Source organism: Perissodus microlepis, chromosome 13 (genome assembly GCF_051167445.1).
Source record: "Perissodus microlepis isolate ML-2025 ecotype Zambia chromosome 13, ASM5116744v1, whole genome shotgun sequence".
NCBI lineage: Eukaryota > Metazoa > Chordata > Actinopteri > Cichliformes > Cichlidae > Perissodus > Perissodus microlepis.
In genome coordinates, this window is record NC_140473.1 from 15,345,872 (window position 1) to 15,365,389 (window position 19,518).

The following is a 19,518-nucleotide window of genomic DNA, read 5'->3' on the forward strand; positions in this document are numbered from 1 at the left end:
TTGTTCCCCACCCCCCCCAAAAAAAAGAAATCAGTTGCAGAGCTCTCAGCAGTTTCCAGAGCTTGACACTGCTGGGGTGCAAAAACAAAACAAAAAGAGGGGGGGTGGGGTCCTTTGATTTGGAGTTTCACAATTTGTACATCTTAAATGGAAGATAGAGTAAGCCACATCCAAGAATATGTATCAAGTTCATGTACAATATTAAAACAACTCATGTTATAGGTGCTCGGGCAATGCCATAGATAATTATTAAATATTTAAATTACTGATCAATCATTCTCATTTTACTTGACAGAAAGAATTAAGTCCCTGAAATTCTTCTTTAGTTCATCAGTGGGACTTTCCCCTATAAATACTGTTTAGTATAACCTATAACATTCAGTCCGCATTGTTTTTATTTATTTATTTTTTCAGAATAAAAGATAAACAAAAAACCCCAAAACAGTTTCATGTGGGTTTACGCATTATGCAATCTGCTACAGTGGTTTATCGCTGTATATAGACGCAAGAATATCAGCAATGCTTCGAGTCATGTAGTAAACTACATTTACCATAAGGCCTGCCTGTATCTTGCCAGAAATTAATTAAAGAGAACCAAGAAAAGTCAAGCTACTAAATTACTTCTAAACCACATTTACTCACTACGTAACAAACTGCTGCTGATAAAAGGGACCCGTGTTAGTACAGCAGAAAAGAGAGAAAGAAACTGTTCTTACCCCTTCAGCATGGTTGTGGCCGGAGAAAGACAGGGACTATTGGCAGGCAGGCTGCTGCTATAGCTTTTCTTTTTGATAGATAAATCAAGAACTCCATCTAATTTTAAAAAAGGAAAGAAAAGAAATGTAGATTCAATGTTAAGTTCTGACCACAATCCAGCCAGTGCACCAGCTCAGTACTTAATAAACTACTCTGTGGTAGATGTGTTTCACACTACCTTGCTCACTGGGCTCAGACACGGGCTTCTTGATGGTGAGGTCCAGAGGTGCATCCTGATCAGCCATTAGAAGCTTGCTTAGGACGGGGTTCTGGTTGTGTGCTGGCCCAGTCAGTGTGGCAGCAGGGTTTGTAGCAGGAGGAACTCCTGAGAGCAAAGGTGGGGTCGACAGGCTTTGGTCAGAGTGAGGCTGGGAATCTGAGCAACTGACCTGAGGGGAGCTGGTTTTTGAGGTATATTCAGCAGCAAACTGTCTGATCATTTTCTGAAGAATCTCTCGAGCCACTACTGGAATTTGTGGGTCTGAGAAATTTGGCACATCTAGGAAGAAAAACAGAGAGATAAATACTTTTCAGTCAGCATTCCTTTAATAAGTCATCAGTCATGGTTAATGAACATGCAATAAGCATCCAAACTATGTTCTAAGGATACTGTAACAGTAAGGAAAAAACTTATTTATAGCCTTGAAATAAAAAATAAAATAATAATAATGATTAAAAAAAAACAGACGTTATAAACTAAAAGCAGAAGCAGTGTGAGTGAACACACACACACACACACACACACACACACACACACACACACACACACACACACACACACACACACACACACACACACACACACACACACACACACACGCCTATTAAGGGATGGATAATGTGCACCACTGTGTTTACAGGCAGGTTCCCTGTGTTATGCTTTTGGTGTAATAACAATGAAAAACACTGATTTACCCACTCAGAACTAAACCTCTGAGACTCACCTTTTCTGCAGAGGACTGCATTGAGAAATTCCTCAGCCTGTTTCTCTAGTCTGCTGATTGTGATTTGATCTTTACCCAGTAGAGGTTTCGATGTATCTTCCAGCCCCTTGTTGTTTAAGTCAATTAAGTGTTCCTGTCAAATTGGAAAACTGTTAAATTGGTGACCTTCAGCCATTCAACAGGATTCGTATAAAGACATTTTTATCCTTCAGATGAGTGTTTACATCAAATTAATTAGCCCAACAACTGTAGGGAAACATGATGGATTACAGATGTGACTAAAACTAAACAAGCCATAGCAGACTGCTAACGTTTATCCATCATCTAAGCCAGCGTTTGAAAGAATAAAGGCAACAGATTTAAGTCTGCATTTAGGTTTCCGAACTATGAAAATCTGGAAATCAAAATGTAAAAAGAAGAAAGAAAGAAAACAGAACTCTTACTTTGACTTTGTCTCTTCTCAGACAGCAAAAGGGACAGTTTTCATCAAATGACCAATCAGACACTGCTACAGGCTCAAAGTCTGCAAGAAAAAAATATCAATAAAAAAAAAACAATGACAATCAACACAACATGACAAAAATCATGGTTCTTTCACTTTTCTAACCAACTAAGCAATATAATCTTACCAAGTCAACATTGGACAATATTTGTTTAAAACTCCCCCCACCCCCAATTTTTTTATATAAATATCTGCAGCGAATAACACTGGTTTGGAGTCTTAAGCTTAGCAACCATAATCACAACCATAATTTAACAAAAAAATATACAAAAAAACTCTAAATTATACACACAGGTTAAAGACAACAAAAGACAACAAAACCTCAGAGGGTTTGATTTAAGGCTAAATAGCAAGTGCGAGGAGGGACAACATGCAACAATGTACAGTCACAGGTTGGGTAACAAACTACAAAAAATTGGGCATGTGCAAACAGCTCAGTCACAGCTGCCACTGGTGTTCGTCTCTCCTACTCAACTAAGTAGACGAAAACAGGGGAGTGACTATGGCAGAAAAATAATGCCATGACGTTGTTGGGTTTTTTTTTTCTTTTTCAAAGAAAGAACAATGCCAAAAAGGGAAAATAATTTGCAATTAAAAAAGTGTCAGATGCTAAAGTTGAGCTTACATATGTGTGTTAAATACAATCCAAAAAAAATATTATCTGAACCTATCAAAAAAACGAATACTTACCCAGTGGGAAAAACAAATAATACAGTATTTGGGTTCTGCTCTACCAATGCAATCTAATTTTAAACAAAAATAACTTAAATACCTACCGGTACATATAAAATATGTAACATTCTGTTTTGCCTGTCGGCATTATTATCTACATTCAGTGATCATTTTCTTTATCTATGAGTAAAGTGCTTCATTAGAAATAGTTATTTCCAAACCTACAATGTTCCATTTTCATGTTTAAATCTCACATTCATTTGTGCACAACCCAAAAACAAAGCTCTAAACAGAACCGCATGAATAAAATGAAGTAGTGGGCCATAATGAATATGTGCTGATTTGCTTTAGAGAGACTGACAAAAATCAGGAACTCATTTAATCAGTTCAGTTGAATTTTAAGCAGCAACTGCTACTGCATAATGTCTACTCACTAAACAACCCAAATAATGCTTATTATTGTCTCACTAACGTCATACACTGTAGGGCACTGGAGACTTTTACACTGGCTACATGCCATCCAAAACACATACTTTGTAAAGACATAAGCCATCTTTTTTTTTTCCTGCAGGCAGTGACAGTGTCTCGTTTTTAGTGAATGTGTACCACATGGTACAATGCAGTAGCACTGTCATAATAAGAAGACAACAGATTACACTGAAACCACAAAACTGTTGTTCATGCACTTGCATGATTGTGGTCAATAAAGACACTTACCCTTAAATGATTTCAGGTCCTCTACCAGTGCTGAACCAAAAAGACCTTCGAGAATGCTCTCAAAACCTGAAGAAACACATGAAATTCAATAAATATATTTGTTTTCAGCAGTAATAACATGACGTGCGTACAACTTCACTCACAGTAAAGAGTTTGTGCTGAAGTCAAAAACATAGGCAGTTCAAAATGAGTCTTAAAACGATGCAAAAAGGTAAGTTTACCTAAAAATAATAACAACAACAATAATAATAATAATAACATAATAATAATCATAATAAAGTTTGAACCCATTTAATTAATTTACGAGCCAATGTTAATTTTATTTGTAGCTAATGCTGATACAATTGTGATTTTGTTGTTTTTTCTTTGTTTGGATTTTTTGTCAGTTTCTGTTTGTGTCAAAAATTAAAAATGAAATTTAAAAAAAGAAAAACTATATTGCGATAAAATAGACAAATATTAGCAACTGCCATTGACTGATGTTATTTTATGTGAAAGTAGTCTACTGACACTCAGCAAGCAAAATTTCACATATGAATACAATGGATAAATCAAATTAACAAATGAAGTGTGTCCTAATGAGATGTTATGTTTCTGCTGAATAATAAACGCCTTGATTTTGCCTCTCTTTTCTTTTTCAACTTGACAACTGCTCCGTTTTGCTCTCTTCTAACACACATCCGCTTGCCTTGCAGGTTTTTACTTCATCAGTAAATACAAGCCCTCCATCCTGTTGCCAAGCAACTAAGGCACCTACAGAGTTGAGAATGACTGTATGGTGTTAACATCAAAAAGAAACAGCCAGTAACAAGATTGCTAAGTAATTCTGTCAAAGTACCCTATAGATTGATCGAGATGATGAATTCAAACAAAAACTAATCTTCACAATCCTCTAAATGACTGTTTACAGTTCAGGGACTCGGTGGGATACAGCTATTTATGTTGCATAGACCGTTTCTGAGATCTAATGTGTTATGCTACGTAAATCATAAGAGAGCACTAACACAATATGAAATGTCTTCTTACTGCTGCAGGGTCAGATTAACCAATCCAAAACCACTACATGCGTTAAATCAACCACTAAAGAGGTCACACAGAACATCTGTCAGCTGAACTGGATTTTAAATGAGAGTGCACCATTCCAAATGTGCCAGCCACTTTAAGGCCAAAAGTACTGACTCAAAACACTGTGACAAAAACATACATCACATAACACATGGCTACAAAAACATAAATCGGTACCACTGAAAGCCTAAAAATTATTATGCCTGCATGAAATGAGCATCAATCAAGTTAAATCAGCCAAATGAATTAAACTGATCTGACAACACATCATAGCAAAAACCTACTAACACTTCATCTTCACACATGAGCAGAGAAATTGGTGATAAAATTATCAGCCCTTACCATCCACTCTCTTCCAAATCTCACAGTGAATTGAATAAAAGCTGTCATCTGTTAAAATGCCTTACACTGCTTCCCTGCAAATAACCCACCCACTTTTCAGCAGAGCCAAACATAAGGAGAGGGGAGGATGAAGTAGTGAAGCAAAGCGTTGCCTATAGCTGCAGCATGATTCTGTTTCTGGGTTAGTGCACAGGACTTCAGCTGAAGCTATCCAATCGTATTTCTGAAATATTTCAGAGGCACGAGGAGAAAAGTAGGTCATCCACTTTCGTTTGACAGTGCAGCATGATGACATCAAACTACTTTTTAGGAATATCGTTTAGGGCATTTAAAAATGTGTCACACTCTAAACTATGACTTTGGGGCAATAGTATAGCGTTATAGTAGCAAAGCAAACCAGTACAGTAGCTGGTGAAAACACACCCACCCGCAAGCTTCTTTAAAACCAAACCATTTTGGGACCGGCAAGGCAACGTGAGAAGAGCAGGGATAAAATATTGATAAGAGTGCAGAATCGTCATGCAAGCCCTAAAAAATAAATGAGCTTCTAAAAATTAAAAAAAAAAAATGGCTCCAGTTAAAATGCCTAATAAGCAGCAGGAAAACACCAACAAGCCAATGTCTTGTGTAGCCACAGTTAAACTTACCAACATGCAAAAAAACAAAACAAAAAAACCCCCAGAAACTTTATCGTAACCTGCACTTAACTAGTTTGCATTAATGTGAAGGATGTGCTGCATGTGCATTTCCCATCTGAAGGGACATCCACCAATGCAATAACACCAGAAAGCCAAGCCCTTATTTATTTGTGCAATCTTCTGTCTTCCCCCCCCCTTTTTTTTTTATTACTGTAAATACATACTGCAGCTTGCCTGAAATAACTAGCTGAGTGAAGGCACCACAATTGATTAGATATGCTGCAATGAAAAATGAAATGAGAACAGCAATTTTTAGAATAAAATAAGACTTTGGTTTCTTGAGTCTAACATTAAAAGACATTGAAAACAGAATAAAAGAAAATTGCACTAAGAAATTAAAACTGTGCAACTATTACCATTATAATGCACATTAAATAGTTAAATAGTTGATGTATTAATGTGTAAAAACAAAGCTGTAAATTGCAACCATGCTTTATGGAGTGGTTTAATGAGCTTTATTAAGACGTTCAGTTCAACGCAGCTGTTCCCACATTACTCCAATAACTGGGAATCATTATTAGGACATTTCTTTTTTTAATTGCAGTGAAGTGTATTTCAGATTGTTTTTAAATAAAGTAAGAATCTTTAACCTGAGCTATGATTATGCATATGCACCTGAAAAACCTTCCATTTACAATGGGGCACCTCTGTAAGTGATTGGCTTTCAATCAAAGACTTTCCATGCAGGAAACCCACAGAAACAAAAAAAGATATTTCACCTAGCCAATATTACCCACAGAGGTTTACCATGAAACTCTGTAGGTATTTTCGTGGAGCTTATGCAGGCTGACGGTGAGCAGCAACTCTGTTCAATCTGCTTTAGCCTTCTTCTGACCTACATCTGTAGCCAATCAGGGACCGAAAGATTTGGAGTGTGTGACACCATGTCCTTCCCAAAGCATTTAGAAAAAGAAATCCCACAGATTTAGGATCAACTTAACCCTACTAAATCCTAACTTTAACCTGCGGTGTACTTTACTGATGCATGGTTTGAAAAAAAAAAAAAGAAAAAAGGAGTCCTTCCTGCATACCTCAGGCAATTTCCTTTAAGGGGCCTATGCACAAAAGCAGTGAGCAAACCCCTTGTTATTTTTGCACCACACTGTAAGTGCACAACACCACGCATGCTCACAACAATGTAGTTAATTCAGTAATGTAATATGCATTAACCTGATGCAAATCTATGAGTCACTTAATACTCAAAAATTCTAGGTTATTATAAACATGTGACCCAAACACGAGTGCATTATGAGAGCATTAAGCACAAACCACTGCTGCCTAAACCCCTCTGTACTATAAAGCAAAGGGAAAGTGACAGCAGGAAGCTACTACACACAGAACGAGGCTCCGTACGTAACTAAACTGCACTGTGTATTTGTAGTGAAATCTTGTTTTGTATAATAACCCTAATGTTGTATAGTTCGAGTTAATCTTACAATACTAACATATCTCATGTGAGCTGCTGGTTAAAGATGTTTCAATTTTAATCTTTCAAGAAATACTGTATTTTGATCGATTACGCGACACTGCACAATAGTACAGAACCATTGCTTCTAGTTAGCTACAAAAAATGTGTTAGAGCCTCAAAATCAGAGTTTAATTATATTTACAGTGCTTGTTTAAAGGAAATCCCAACTCAAGCTGTTCTGCACATTATCTCAGAAGGGGTGTCTCCAAACTCATAGAAGAGGTTCAAATTGTTATGAAGCCAACATAAACCTTGCAAAATCTACCATTTTTGGCCACAACCTCAGACTACTGATTCACTTCCCAAGAGACATAATCATTCAGGCACTACACATTTCACTATAGTCCCAATTTTATGATAAGGAAAATTCAAGAAACTAATCAGTAGGTGACCATGTTAAAAACAACTTACTCTATCTAACAAGAACAGCCCATGCAGGTAACATGAATGAAATACTAAGGAAACAAATGCCCTTTATTGTGTACACTGCTGTGACCTAATATCTCTGGGGGAACAAACAACTGCAATCTTTAAACGTGACGCACTAAGCACTGATGCAGTTGAAAACCTCCATATGCAGCTAATTGGTCTGCAGAAAACAGCCTATCACAATATAATGAAACACTTGTTATTTGATGAGTTCATGCAGACCACACTTCAGCAGAATTATTGGGATAATACTAAAAGTCTTATCTATCCTTCATGACTTAAACTTAATCAGCTGCATTACTGATAAATGCTTCAACTATCATCACTTCATAGAAATAATGTGCTGTTCCTTGATTTTCTTTGGTGTAACTGCTATTGGGCCTGCTATTATAGCTGCAAGACGTTATCTGTAACTTGTCTACTACCAGTGCATTTATCAGTAATACAGTTGATGAAGATGACATTTTTTTAGTTGGAATTTACATTTTAAGTGGGAAACATCAGTTTTACTAACAGAAAAGGTTTGGGAATACTACATGATCAAAAACTGACTGTCAATCTTTCATCTTTGAACAACTCATATTTTGAGATTACAAGAATCCTCAGATTGATGCTCATGAGAACATAATTTTGCATGAAGGAGGTCACTGATTTCCATGAAAAAAGCTTTTTCAATATGTAACATGGGGTGACAGAGGAGTGCAGAGATAAAACTGTCATATATGATGATCTGAAACCCAAGTCTGCCCACTACACAGAGGCCGAGCTTTTAATCTAACAAAATCAATGTCACCAAAATATGATTCTGTTCATCTGGATGTATCGTTTTCAGTGGGAGAAACTTTTCGTCACTCACCCAAGTGACTTCTTCAGTCTCAGCTGACTGCAGGTTTCCCCAATCTTATAAACAGTACATGGGCTGGGAGGTCAGTTCCTTCATCATAATTATTTATGATGAAGGAACTGACCTCCCAGCCCATTGTTCCTTCAGTGGTGCTAGTTTCAGTCATTATGCAAATGTGCTGTTTATAAGACTGGGGAAACCTGCAGTCAGCGGAGACTGAAGAAGTCACTTGGATGAGTGACGAAACGTTTCTCCCACTGCAAACACTACGTCCAGATGAACAGAATCAACTTTAGGGGGGATTTACTAACCTGGATGATTGAGCATGCATCAAAATCAAAGTCATTTACCCTCACTTTGCAACCCACAAAAAAAGCAGCTCGCTGTAGGTCAACAGATAAGCTTAAAAGTAACAAGGGCATGAGTAAAAGCAGTGTTTGAAATGTGACATGGCCACTATGGATTTTGTTCATTACAAGCAATATGCTGTAGCTGGATCAGGCAATGAGTTGGCAGCTTTGGACAACTACAGCAAGGGAAAGAAAAAAAATACTATGAATACTTAATATGATATGATGCAAACTGACATTCAAATGGTGTAATGGTGCACAAAGCATGACTTTGAATAACAAATATGAGATGCACAAATGCCCGAGCACACAGGCAAGCCCACACTCAAAAGGCAGTCACTGAGGCTGTTGGTCAAGTCTTGCAAAATGCTACGAGAAATCAGCCAGTTCTTTTTGCAAATTAGGAAGATTTAGGCCAACAGAGTGGGCATGCTAGAGCAGAAAACAGGCCATACCCAAGTTGCACTATAAACAAGACAATATGCCTGATGTCAATATTGATTTGCTTGTTATTTGTTTGAGCAAATCTTTCAACCCACTCACCCAAGTGTCAAAGGCAAACATGAATAACTGACATTCCAGGCATTTTTGAATGTTAGCTGGTGTGGTTGAAGTCCAATTTTCTCCAAATCCAGACAGAACACGCATTTTCAGCCACACAGTTTGCATCTGGAGGCTGATGGACCCATGAACACATATATAGGCAAACATACTGACAATTGTTGCCGCTGTTCTATGGGACAATTGTGCTTGTCTCTGCCCTGCAGTTTTAGTCCTCACATTAAATACACAAAGACAAAATGTCCATTTCAGCAACAGCAGGGTGGTGGCGTGCAGCTCTCTCCACCAAAAAGCCAAACAAAAGTATGTCCTTGTTGTCTTGGACAGAATATGCCATTCTACAGCTAGCAGACTGATGCTGTTGTCATGCACTTGCAGCTTTACTTATAGCCTAAACACAAGGGACATTTGTCAATCATAAAGGAGGGACTGAATAACCAAACAGTCCTGGCTTTGCAGCTAGTCAGAAAGCTACTATTCTCTCTCCACTTTCTTAGCAATGACTAAAACGGCGCTCACCTAGCACTGCAGCTGGAATAAGTTTATTCATTCCACATATTATACATTTCAGTGTTATAACCAATAGTTCATGTTAAGGTTTAGCATTTAAAACAGACAGCATCATATGCCTAAAACAGATAAACCTTTACAGGTTTTGCTGGTCTGTGATAATAGCTTTTCTTCTCTTCCTAATAATGTAATCAGAATTTAACCAACTGCAAAATAAGCCAACAGCAGAAAATATATGACAATCCAAACTCTAGAATTCCTAAATGACAGGAAAACTTAAAACATTAGCGTTTATGCGCACACACACACACACACACACACTACTGTGCATGGGTTGCTTAGTCATTATACATCTCAGCATGATCTATACATAGCAGCCACATAACAAGAAATTAATTTAATGTGACATTTTGAGAACATGAGAAGTAGGATTCTGGGTTTTAAAATAGTCTGTTTATTCTATTTCAAGTCTTTGTTTTCAATTCTGTTTACAATTGTGCCAAAAAAGGGAGCTCACAACCTACAGTAATATCTAAGTATGAGTATTTCAATTACTTTCAATTTTCAAGTTCTATCCAGCCAAAAACAGCCCGTGCTGTATTCTTGTCAGAATGTACGTAAAAACATTTCTAATGTGTCCTTAGATGAAATAAGAAAAAAAAAACATGTTGATTTGACGATAACAACCGGGTTCACTGAGCAACTCAGTGATTCTCATCTGATCAATCTGTGACAGTGAAATGTCCACACTGGCTGTTGCTATGTTACCGAGTCACATGGATTTAAATGGACTCAAATGGACTCTCCTTCTTTTTCTTCAAGCCACTCGGTCAAACAGTGTAAAACTACTAATACAAACACCGGCCACCTATCATTTTGTGTGGGAAACAATAATTAGATGGTGATCTAGAAAAGGAGGAACCAGGTAACTTCATACTGCCCACAGAGGACTTTAGAAACGGACACCACAGTTAACCCCTGTGCACACCAATCATTTGTCATTTGTACAGAAACTGAAGCATTTTGTTTGGTTGATCTACTCTGGATGTATTTGCACCGTGCTAGGCACATGCTTTGTGCAGCTTTTCAAGTTGTGTCTGTTCTTACAGGCTATTTTATTACTAAGAATATAGCGTTTATCTGTTTTGTGTGCATTACAAAAAAAACCTAGCAAGTATAAAGCCATGAAACTTGATAGAGAGGTTTAAAATGGCTCATTCAGCACCCCTACAGTTTGTATGTACACATGTAAAGTTTAAGTGTACCTGTATGACAAGGATCAGGGTGAAATCCCAGGCTAAGTGAGTTTGTGAAGATTTTTGTGTGTGATTGTTTTCTTGTTTGTTTGAGCACAAACACCGTGTTTGGCTGCAGGATATTAGTGACAGGTAACACACTGCACACAGACTAGTGAGGATATGTAGCTGAACTCATGTGCATAGTTTATATACTTCAACTAAGCCGTGGTTGTCTCAACTCCTAACTGAATTAAGGTGCTATGCTTCCATGTTTATCTTAAAGGGGTATAATGTTTACCATGTTCACTACTGCACGGAAAAATCAGGGGTCCCACCCTCCACCCCGGGACGATACACACAATGCAATGGACGCTAAACCTAGAGCCAACAACTGCTTTTGTAATTACCTGTTTTAACGTCAAATGTTGGAGAAGTTTATATCGTCGAAAAGGGAAACAGATTCTGCATTGGGGTCTCCGCCACTTCCTCCATTCACTAATGCGAATCCTCGAGTAGCAATTTGAGAAGCGAGTAGGCTAAATGTTGACTGAAAACATCACCTCAAGGGTATATGTCGCCCTCCCCCATCCAACATACAGTATCAACAACAACGGGAAGACGTATTTTAGAAAACGACTGCTTTTGGCCGACACACAGAGACACTCCCTTTAAGCAGGACGCCCTTTAAACAAACTAACGTAACGCCACAACATACCTAAAGTCTGCAGTCGACGCATTATGGACGATAAAAACACCAATTGGACCCAACAAGTAATGCAACATTGTCGCAAACTGCGACATTTAACTAACGAGTCCTGCTGGCTGCCGTGTGAAGGAAACAGTTGAGGACAAAAAGTCGCTGGGAGAAGCCCCGAGTGAGTGCGGTAATAGATGGTTATTTACACCGATAAAGGTCAAACAGAAGTGAAATTCAAGCCGTGCAATTGTGCGCCGTGCAACAAGCATTATCCTTACCTACACATTGAATGAGTTTGTGTGGCCACGAGTCAAGTTCCTTCCGAATGCTGTATCTGTCGATTGTGCATTGCTGCCTTTTACACAGGCTCGCCATTTTCTATAAGTCTTCCTTCTGGCGGCAGCACTACGGAAGCAGGAAGGACTGCGTGAACGCGCACGCACCCTGCGTCAAAGGCGAAATCACTCTCAGTATGCAAAACTGATAGTCTGATTAAATCAGTCTGTTAATCAGTAACTAACTAAATAAATGCAATTAAGTAATCTATAATATTTGTATTACCCATGTAATGACTTTTTAAAATAGTTTCTATTTTAAAGCGTGCTTTTCCTTGATAGACTACATTTTACATTTTAATTTAAATGCTGCTATTTTTATTTTTATTTTTTTTATTTGGCGCTTAAAGCTCAGTAACTATGCTAGAATCATGAATTACTTACAAGGCAAAAGGGTGTCAGGTTTAGTAAGCAAGAATGTAAGTAATTGACAAAAAGTTAAATTGTCATTGAAGCTAACCACCTTTATCAGTTTTTTAAGTTTTCCTCTCTCCATCAGAGTCTAACTTAGCTATATTAGAGAAAAATAGCTTCATGGCAATAGTTCATGATTAGCTACAAAATTTCTTATATTGATCATTCTCAAAGAATGAATCCCAATGACAGCTGTCAGGTTACAAATAAAGAGCATTGCCAGGTGAAATAGTGTAGCATTTTTCTATTTTTCTTTTATTTTCTATATAGTTTTTTTTTTATTATTTATTTTATCGCTGTTCTCTCAACATCATTTAATACCATCTTTGACTGGAGTACAGAGCGCTTATAGGGATCATTTTGTGAGGAAGAAGAGTTAATTTATATGAACATGCTCAGAGTCTGAAGCAGAAAGTCTGGGTTTACAAAGAAAGTTGAGAACCATCATTGTGATAGCCCTTATATCTGACTAACGTTCATGATTTTGTCAAGCCAGCTAATGCAAAGAAAGCCAAAGTGTGTATAACTGCCTTTACAGTACATCCCTGAGGTCTTACAGTTAGGTAAATACAAGTTTAACTTGAACAAGAACACATGACATTTTAAACTATAGCATCATTTATGTAAACTAAAATGAAATTTGGCTTACATAAATAAGGTATTACATAAATAGGTATTCTTGGTATGTTTTCTGTGTTCTTGTAGTAGTTCCAGATCTAGCAGCAGATTACAATCAGGTATAAAAACATTTATGCATTTTTTTGCAACCCCTTATTGAATACAATTTGCTTTGGAATTACAGCTGGGCTTTGTTGGTAATGTTAGTAGGATACAGCTGTACATACAGTGGGATGCAAAAGTTTGGGCAACCTTGTTAATAGTCATTATTTTCCTGTATAAATCGTTGGTTGTTACAATAAAAAATGTCAGTTAAATATATCATATAGGAGACACACACAGCGATATTTGAGATGTGAAATGAAGTTTATTGGATTTACAGAAAATGTGCAATAATTGTTTAAACAAAATCAGGCAGGTGCATAAATTTGGGCACTGTTGTCATTTTATTGATTCCAAAACCTTTAGAACTAATTATTGGAACTCAAATTGGCTTGGTAAGCTCAGTGACCCCTGACCTAAATACAAAGGTGAATCCAATAATGAGAAAGAGTATTTAAGGGGGTCAATTGTAAGTTTCCCTCCTCTTTTAATTTTCTCTGAAGAGTAGCAACATGGGGGTCTCAAAACAACTCTCAAATGACCTAAAGACAAAGATTGTTCACCATCGTGGTTTAGGGGAAGGATACAGAAAGTTGTCTCAGAGATTTAAGCTCTCTGTTTCCACAGTTAGGAACATATTGAGAAAATGGAAGACCACAGGCTCAGTTCAAGTTAAGGCTCGAAGTGGCAGACCAAGAAAAATCTCGGATAGACGGAAGCGACGAATGGTGAGAACAGTCAGAGTCAACCAGCACCAAAGACCTACAACATCATCTTGCTGCAAATGGAGTCACTGTGCATCGTTCAACCATTCGGCGCACTTTACACAAGGAGATGCTGTATGCGAGAGTGATGCAGAGGAAACCTTTTCTCCGCCCTCAGCACAAACAGCTTGAGGTATGCTAAAGCACATTTGGACAAGCCAGCTTCATTCTGGAATAAGGTGCTGTGGACTGATCAAACTAAAATTGAGTTATTTGGGCATAACAAGGGGCGTTATGCATGGACGAAAAAGAACACAGCATTCCAAGAAAAACACCTGCTACCTACAGTAAAATATGGTGGTGGTTCCATCATGCTGTGGGGCTGTATGGCCAGTGCAGGGACTGGGAATCTTGTCAAAGTTGAGGGACACATGGATTCCATTCAGTATCAGCAGATTCTGGAGACCAATGTCCAGGAATCAGTGACAAAGCTGAAGCTGCACCGGGGCTGGATCTTTCAACAAGACAACGATCCGAAACACTGCTCAAAATCCACTAAGGCATTCATGCAGAGGAACAAGTACAACGTTCTGGAATGGCCATCTCAGTCCCCAGACCTGAATATTATTTAAAATCTATGGTGTGAGTTAAATGGAATGGTCCAAAAAACCTTCAACCACAATCCAGACTCTCATTGGAACCTACAGGAAGCATTTAAAGGCTGTAACTTCTGTAAATGGCGGATCTACTAAATATTGATTTCATTTCTTTTTTTGTGGTGCCCAAATTTATGCACCTGCCTGATTTTGAATAAACTGAATGAATAAACTTCATTTCACTTCTCAAATACCACTGTGTGTGTCTCCTATATGATATATTTAACTGACATTTTTTTATTGTAACAACCAACGATTTATACAGGAAAATGATGGCTGTGATGCCTCAAAGCCATTTATGTCATTTATCTTTAATGTTTGCTTTAAAATAATTCTTTTGTATGTATTTAAGTTAAAAAGAACAGTAAAAAGAGTTAAAAATGTTAAGAAGCTTTAATTTTGACCTGTATTGTTTCATTTCCTGTTTAAGTCCTCTTCCTGGTTCTCTAAGAGGGAGAGTGACATGCGGTCTCGCTCTGAGGCTTATCCACAGCCATCCGCTTGGGAACATTGTTCAGGCAATGCCGTAGGTGTATATATTTCATGATGAAGGTGTTAAAAAGGCATAAATAGTGGTATTTGTTAAAAATTATATTTTATTTGTGATTCATGGAGGTTGATTTGTACATGTTAAAAAAGGCAGTTTTGATGATCATTACTGTTGCTAAAGCTAACACGAAGGTGTAAGGTCACATTTTGAGTTATTTCGTGATGCAATATTTATGTAAACGATCATTTTTTCTATTCTGTATTTCTTTTCAACTACAGTTTTCACCGCTTGTCAAATGAAGATTCTGAGTAAAAAGTCAACTCTACTCGGACTCGTGTATTCATTGACAGAGGTTTAGCTTGGTGTTTAATCAGAGTTGCTACACTCTGCAACAGAACACTACAGTGAAAAGGCGGCACTCGATGGTCCTACGTGTTCGTGATGGCAGCAAGCAACAAGTCATCGGTATCAAATACCAGGAGCAACGTGACATCAGCATCATCTGTAAGTGCGGCTCGAGCCAGAGCTAAAGCAGAAGCTGCTAAGGTACGAGCATCATATGCTAGCCAGGAGGCTAAATTAAAACTGGAAAAGGCTGCTAGAGAAGCAGAAAGGAAAACTAGAGAAGCTCAAAATCAGTTGGAAACCGCTAGAATTGATACAGAGCTGGAAGTGCTAACATTAAATCGTGAAGCAGACGCAGCCATCGCTGAAGCACAGGTGTTAGAAGATGTAGCAGAAATGCATGGAAATGTAGAAAATGTGAAATCTGAGTCAGAAGACAGGCTTAGATTGCAACGTATTAGTGAATATGTTTGCTCTCAAAATGATCAGAATCGGTCTACCTTTGCACCAGTATCTGTCCCACCTGTTAAATCTGTAGACCGCGCAGAATCACAAGACAGTTTCAGAACATGGCATCCACCTGCAAGCTTAGCGGAATTCCAACATAGCAATAGCAAGCCCAAGCCTGAAGCGGATAATGGGACACATCCACCCACAACAAACCTGTCTAAACTGACCAGAGCTGAATCAAAGACCGACGTCGAAAGGACAAACCCTCGCACGTATATAGGTGCTCAATCACAAACACCCCGGCATATGCTTCCAGTGAGCGTGTCACAACCACCAGACCCTCTGGCACAATATTTGGCGCGACGTGATCTCGTTACGTCAGGACTGTACCAATTTGATGATAAGCCAGAGAATTTCCGTGCATGGCGGTCCTCATTCACTAACGCTGTGGCTGAGGTTCAACTTACAGAAACACAAGAATTAGACCTCATGACCAAATGGTTAGGAAAAGAGTCTGGACAGCAAATAAGATGCATACGCTCAGTGCATGTGAATAATGCCGGTTTGGCTCTGCGCAAGGCATGGGAGAGGCTGAATGACTGCTATGGTGCCCCTGAGATGATTGAGCAGTCGCTGTTTCAGAGACTTGACAGTTTTCCAAAAATTGCAGCCAAAGATCACATCAGATTATGTGAACTTGGGGATTTGCTCATGGAGATACAAGGCGCCAAGGAGGATGGATACCTCACTGGGCTGTCATATCTAGACACCTCCAGAGGTATTGGACCCATAGTAGACAAGCTCCCATATGGGCTCCAGGAGAAGTGGGTGTCATCTGGGTCGTGGTACAAAGAGGAGAATAACGGCTGCTTCCCTCCCTTTAGTTACTTTTGTAACTTTGTCTGTCATGAGGCAAAGAAGCGAAATGACCCCAGCTTTATTCGTCAAAGCAACGGCGCAAACCCCACAAAACCAGAAAGATTACCTATGAAGAGCTTTAACACCAACAAGTCTATCGCGGTTCACAAAACAGATGTCTCTACAATCAACAGCGACCCTAACAAGAACTGCCCATTGCACAATAAACCTCACCCACTTAAAAAATGCAGGACATTCAGAAACAAGTCCATCGATGACAGGAAGGCCTTTCTAAAACAGAAAGGAATATGCTTCAAGTGTTGTTCTTCAACTTCACATGTTGCCAAAGACTGCAAATCTTCCGTGAAATGCTTAGAGTGTGAAAGCATCTATCATGATGCAGCCATGCACCCTGGCCCACAACCTCAACTCACCAAGGCTCCACCACCACCACAAGAGAATGGCGGGGAGGGAGAAGATGACTCTAATGTAACTGATGTTAGAACCAGCTGCACAGAGGTTTGTGGCCCCGGCCAGTGGGGTCGTTCTTGCTCTAAGATCTGCCTTGCAAAGGTCTACCCCAAACATTCAAAACACAAAGCCATTAAAGCTTATGTAATTCTGGACGACCAGAGCAATCGCTCTTTAGCCAGGCCAGAGTTCTTTGAGCTGTTTGGTGTGGAGAACGAACCACTCTTATACCATCTCAGAACATGCTCCGGTGTCATCGAAACGTATGGCAGAAAGGCAGAAGGATTCCAGATAGAGTCGTTGAACGGCAATGTTCTCATACCCCTTCCACCACTCCTTGAGTGCCCTGAAATCCCTAACAATCGAGCTGAAATCCCAACACCAGGTGCAGTTTTGCATCATCCTCATCTCCACCATATAGCCAAACACATCCCCGATCTAGACTCAGAAGCAGAGATACTCCTGCTGCTCGGGAGAGACGTGCTTAGAGCACACAAGGTCAGGCAGCAAGTTAACGGGCCACACAACGCTCCCTTTGCACAACGTCTCGATCTAGGCTGGGTGGTGATAGGGGACGTGTGCCTAGGTAATGTGCATAAGCCAACGGTGGACACATTCAAGACCCATGTGGTAGACAGCGGTCGCCATTCCATATTTCAGCCCTGTGCAAGTTTCATGCATGTCAAAGAAACACAGCCAAGCTTCAGCAAGTCTAACAAAATGCCAGAGAGGATGCTAGGACACACAGTGTTTAACCAATCTGAACATGATAACAAACCTGCCCCATCAATAGAAGACATCCTCTTCCTAGAGATCATGGATACAAATGTCCACAGAGATGACACTGGTAGTTGGGTTGCTCCATTGCCGTTCAAGGAGCCACGGCAACGTTTGCCAAATAATAAAGAGCATGCGGTTAAGAGGTTTGAATCCTTGCAACGCCAATTCAGGAAGAAACCCGAGATGCAGAAGCAATATGTGGCATTCATGGAGAAGATCATTGCCAACGGTCACGCAGAGGTGGCACCACCCTTGAGGGAAGATGAAGAGTGCTGGTTTCTTCCATCATTCGGGGTATACCACCCACAAAAGCCCAACCAAATCAGGGTGGTTTTTGATTCCAGCGCTCAGTACTGTGGGGTCTCCCTCAATGACGTGCTTCTGACTGGTCCCGACCTCAACAATTCTCTCTTGGGTGTCCTTCTACGCTTTTGAAGGGAGAGAGTAGCTATCCTCGCCGACATCCAACAAATGTTTCACTGCTTTTTGGTCCATGAAAGGCACCGTAACTTCCTCCGGTTTTTGTGGTATGAGGACAACGACCTCACCAAGGCAGTTATCGACTATCGCATGAGGGTTCATGTCTTTGGCAACTCACCATCTCGGGCTGTGGCCATCTATGGTCTGCGAAGAGCCATTGCTGAAGGTGCCCAAAAGTACGGTGCCGACACAGTGAAATTTGTGGAAAGGCATTTTTACGTGGATGATGGCTTGGTGTCTCTCCCATCTGAAGCAGAAGCAATCAACCTTCTCCACAGGACTCAGGCTTCACTTGCTGAATCGAACCTCCGCTTGCACAAGTTTGTGTCGAACAGTCCAACAGTCACTGGAGCTTTCCCGCCAGAAGATTGTGTCCCGCTCATCAAGGATCTGGATTTGAACGGAGAGACAGCACCCATGCAGCGCAGCCTGGGTTTGCTTTGGGAGATCAGAAAAGACACATTCACATTCTCTGCATCAACTATTATCAAACCTTTCACCCGACGTGGAGTCCTCTCTACCGTCAATAGTGTTTTTGATCCGATGGGTATGCTGGCACCTGTCACAATCCAGGGACGAGCTCTTCTTAGGGAACTTAGTTCGAAACTGACTGACTGGGATGCACCTCTCCCAGAAGACAAGCTGAAGAAATGGGAAACCTGGAGAGATTCTCTTCAAGTCCTAAAGGAGCTTCATGTGCCACGTGCATACACATCAACCTCGCTCACCAAAGCTGTGCGCACAGAGTTGTTTGTATTCTCAGATGCCTCAACTATGGCCATTGGGGCAATCGCTTACTTGAGAGCCATCCAGGAGGATGGAAAAGTGGAAGTAGGATTTGTTATGGGCAAAGCCAAATTAGCACCCCAGTCTGAACCAACAATCTCGAGGCTCGAACTCTGCGCTGCTGTCCTTGCAGTAGAAATGGCGGATCTCATCCGAGAGGAGCTGGATCTGAAACTGGATGCTGTCAGGTTCTACACGGACAGTAAGGTGGTACTCGGGTACATTTGTAATATGAC

General features: G+C 39.7%; 2 protein-coding genes across 3 annotated transcripts in view; one reads left to right on the plus strand and one right to left on the minus strand.

Annotated features, from left to right (window-relative positions):
* LOC146374907 (uncharacterized) overlaps window positions 1–12,212 on the minus strand; it is a 25,534-nt gene extending 13,322 nt beyond the window's left edge. Inside the window, exons 1-6 of one of the 2 annotated variants that reach the window (XM_084948907.1) lie at window positions 12,072–12,212; window positions 3,592–3,657; window positions 2,144–2,223; window positions 1,701–1,833; window positions 935–1,255; window positions 717–813 (exon numbers count right to left, since the gene is read on the minus strand). In XM_084948907.1, the coding sequence (XP_084805033.1) occupies window positions 717–813; window positions 935–1,255; window positions 1,701–1,833; window positions 2,144–2,223; window positions 3,592–3,657; window positions 12,072–12,168 (794 nt within the window). In that variant the 5' untranslated portion in view covers window positions 12,169–12,212. The remainder of the gene's footprint in view (window positions 1–716; window positions 814–934; window positions 1,256–1,700; window positions 1,834–2,143; window positions 2,224–3,591; window positions 3,658–12,071) is intronic. The other variant, XM_084948909.1, reaches the window with a different exon arrangement.
* LOC146374908 (uncharacterized) lies at window positions 11,710–18,451 on the plus strand. The gene is made up of 2 exons (XM_084949237.1): window positions 11,710–11,971; window positions 15,053–18,451. Exon 2 carries the CDS (start codon window positions 15,554–15,556, stop codon window positions 18,449–18,451), a length of 2,898 nt encoding a protein of 965 aa, XP_084805363.1. The 5' UTR covers window positions 11,710–11,971; window positions 15,053–15,553.
* Window positions 18,452–19,518: the final 1,067 nt, after the last annotated feature.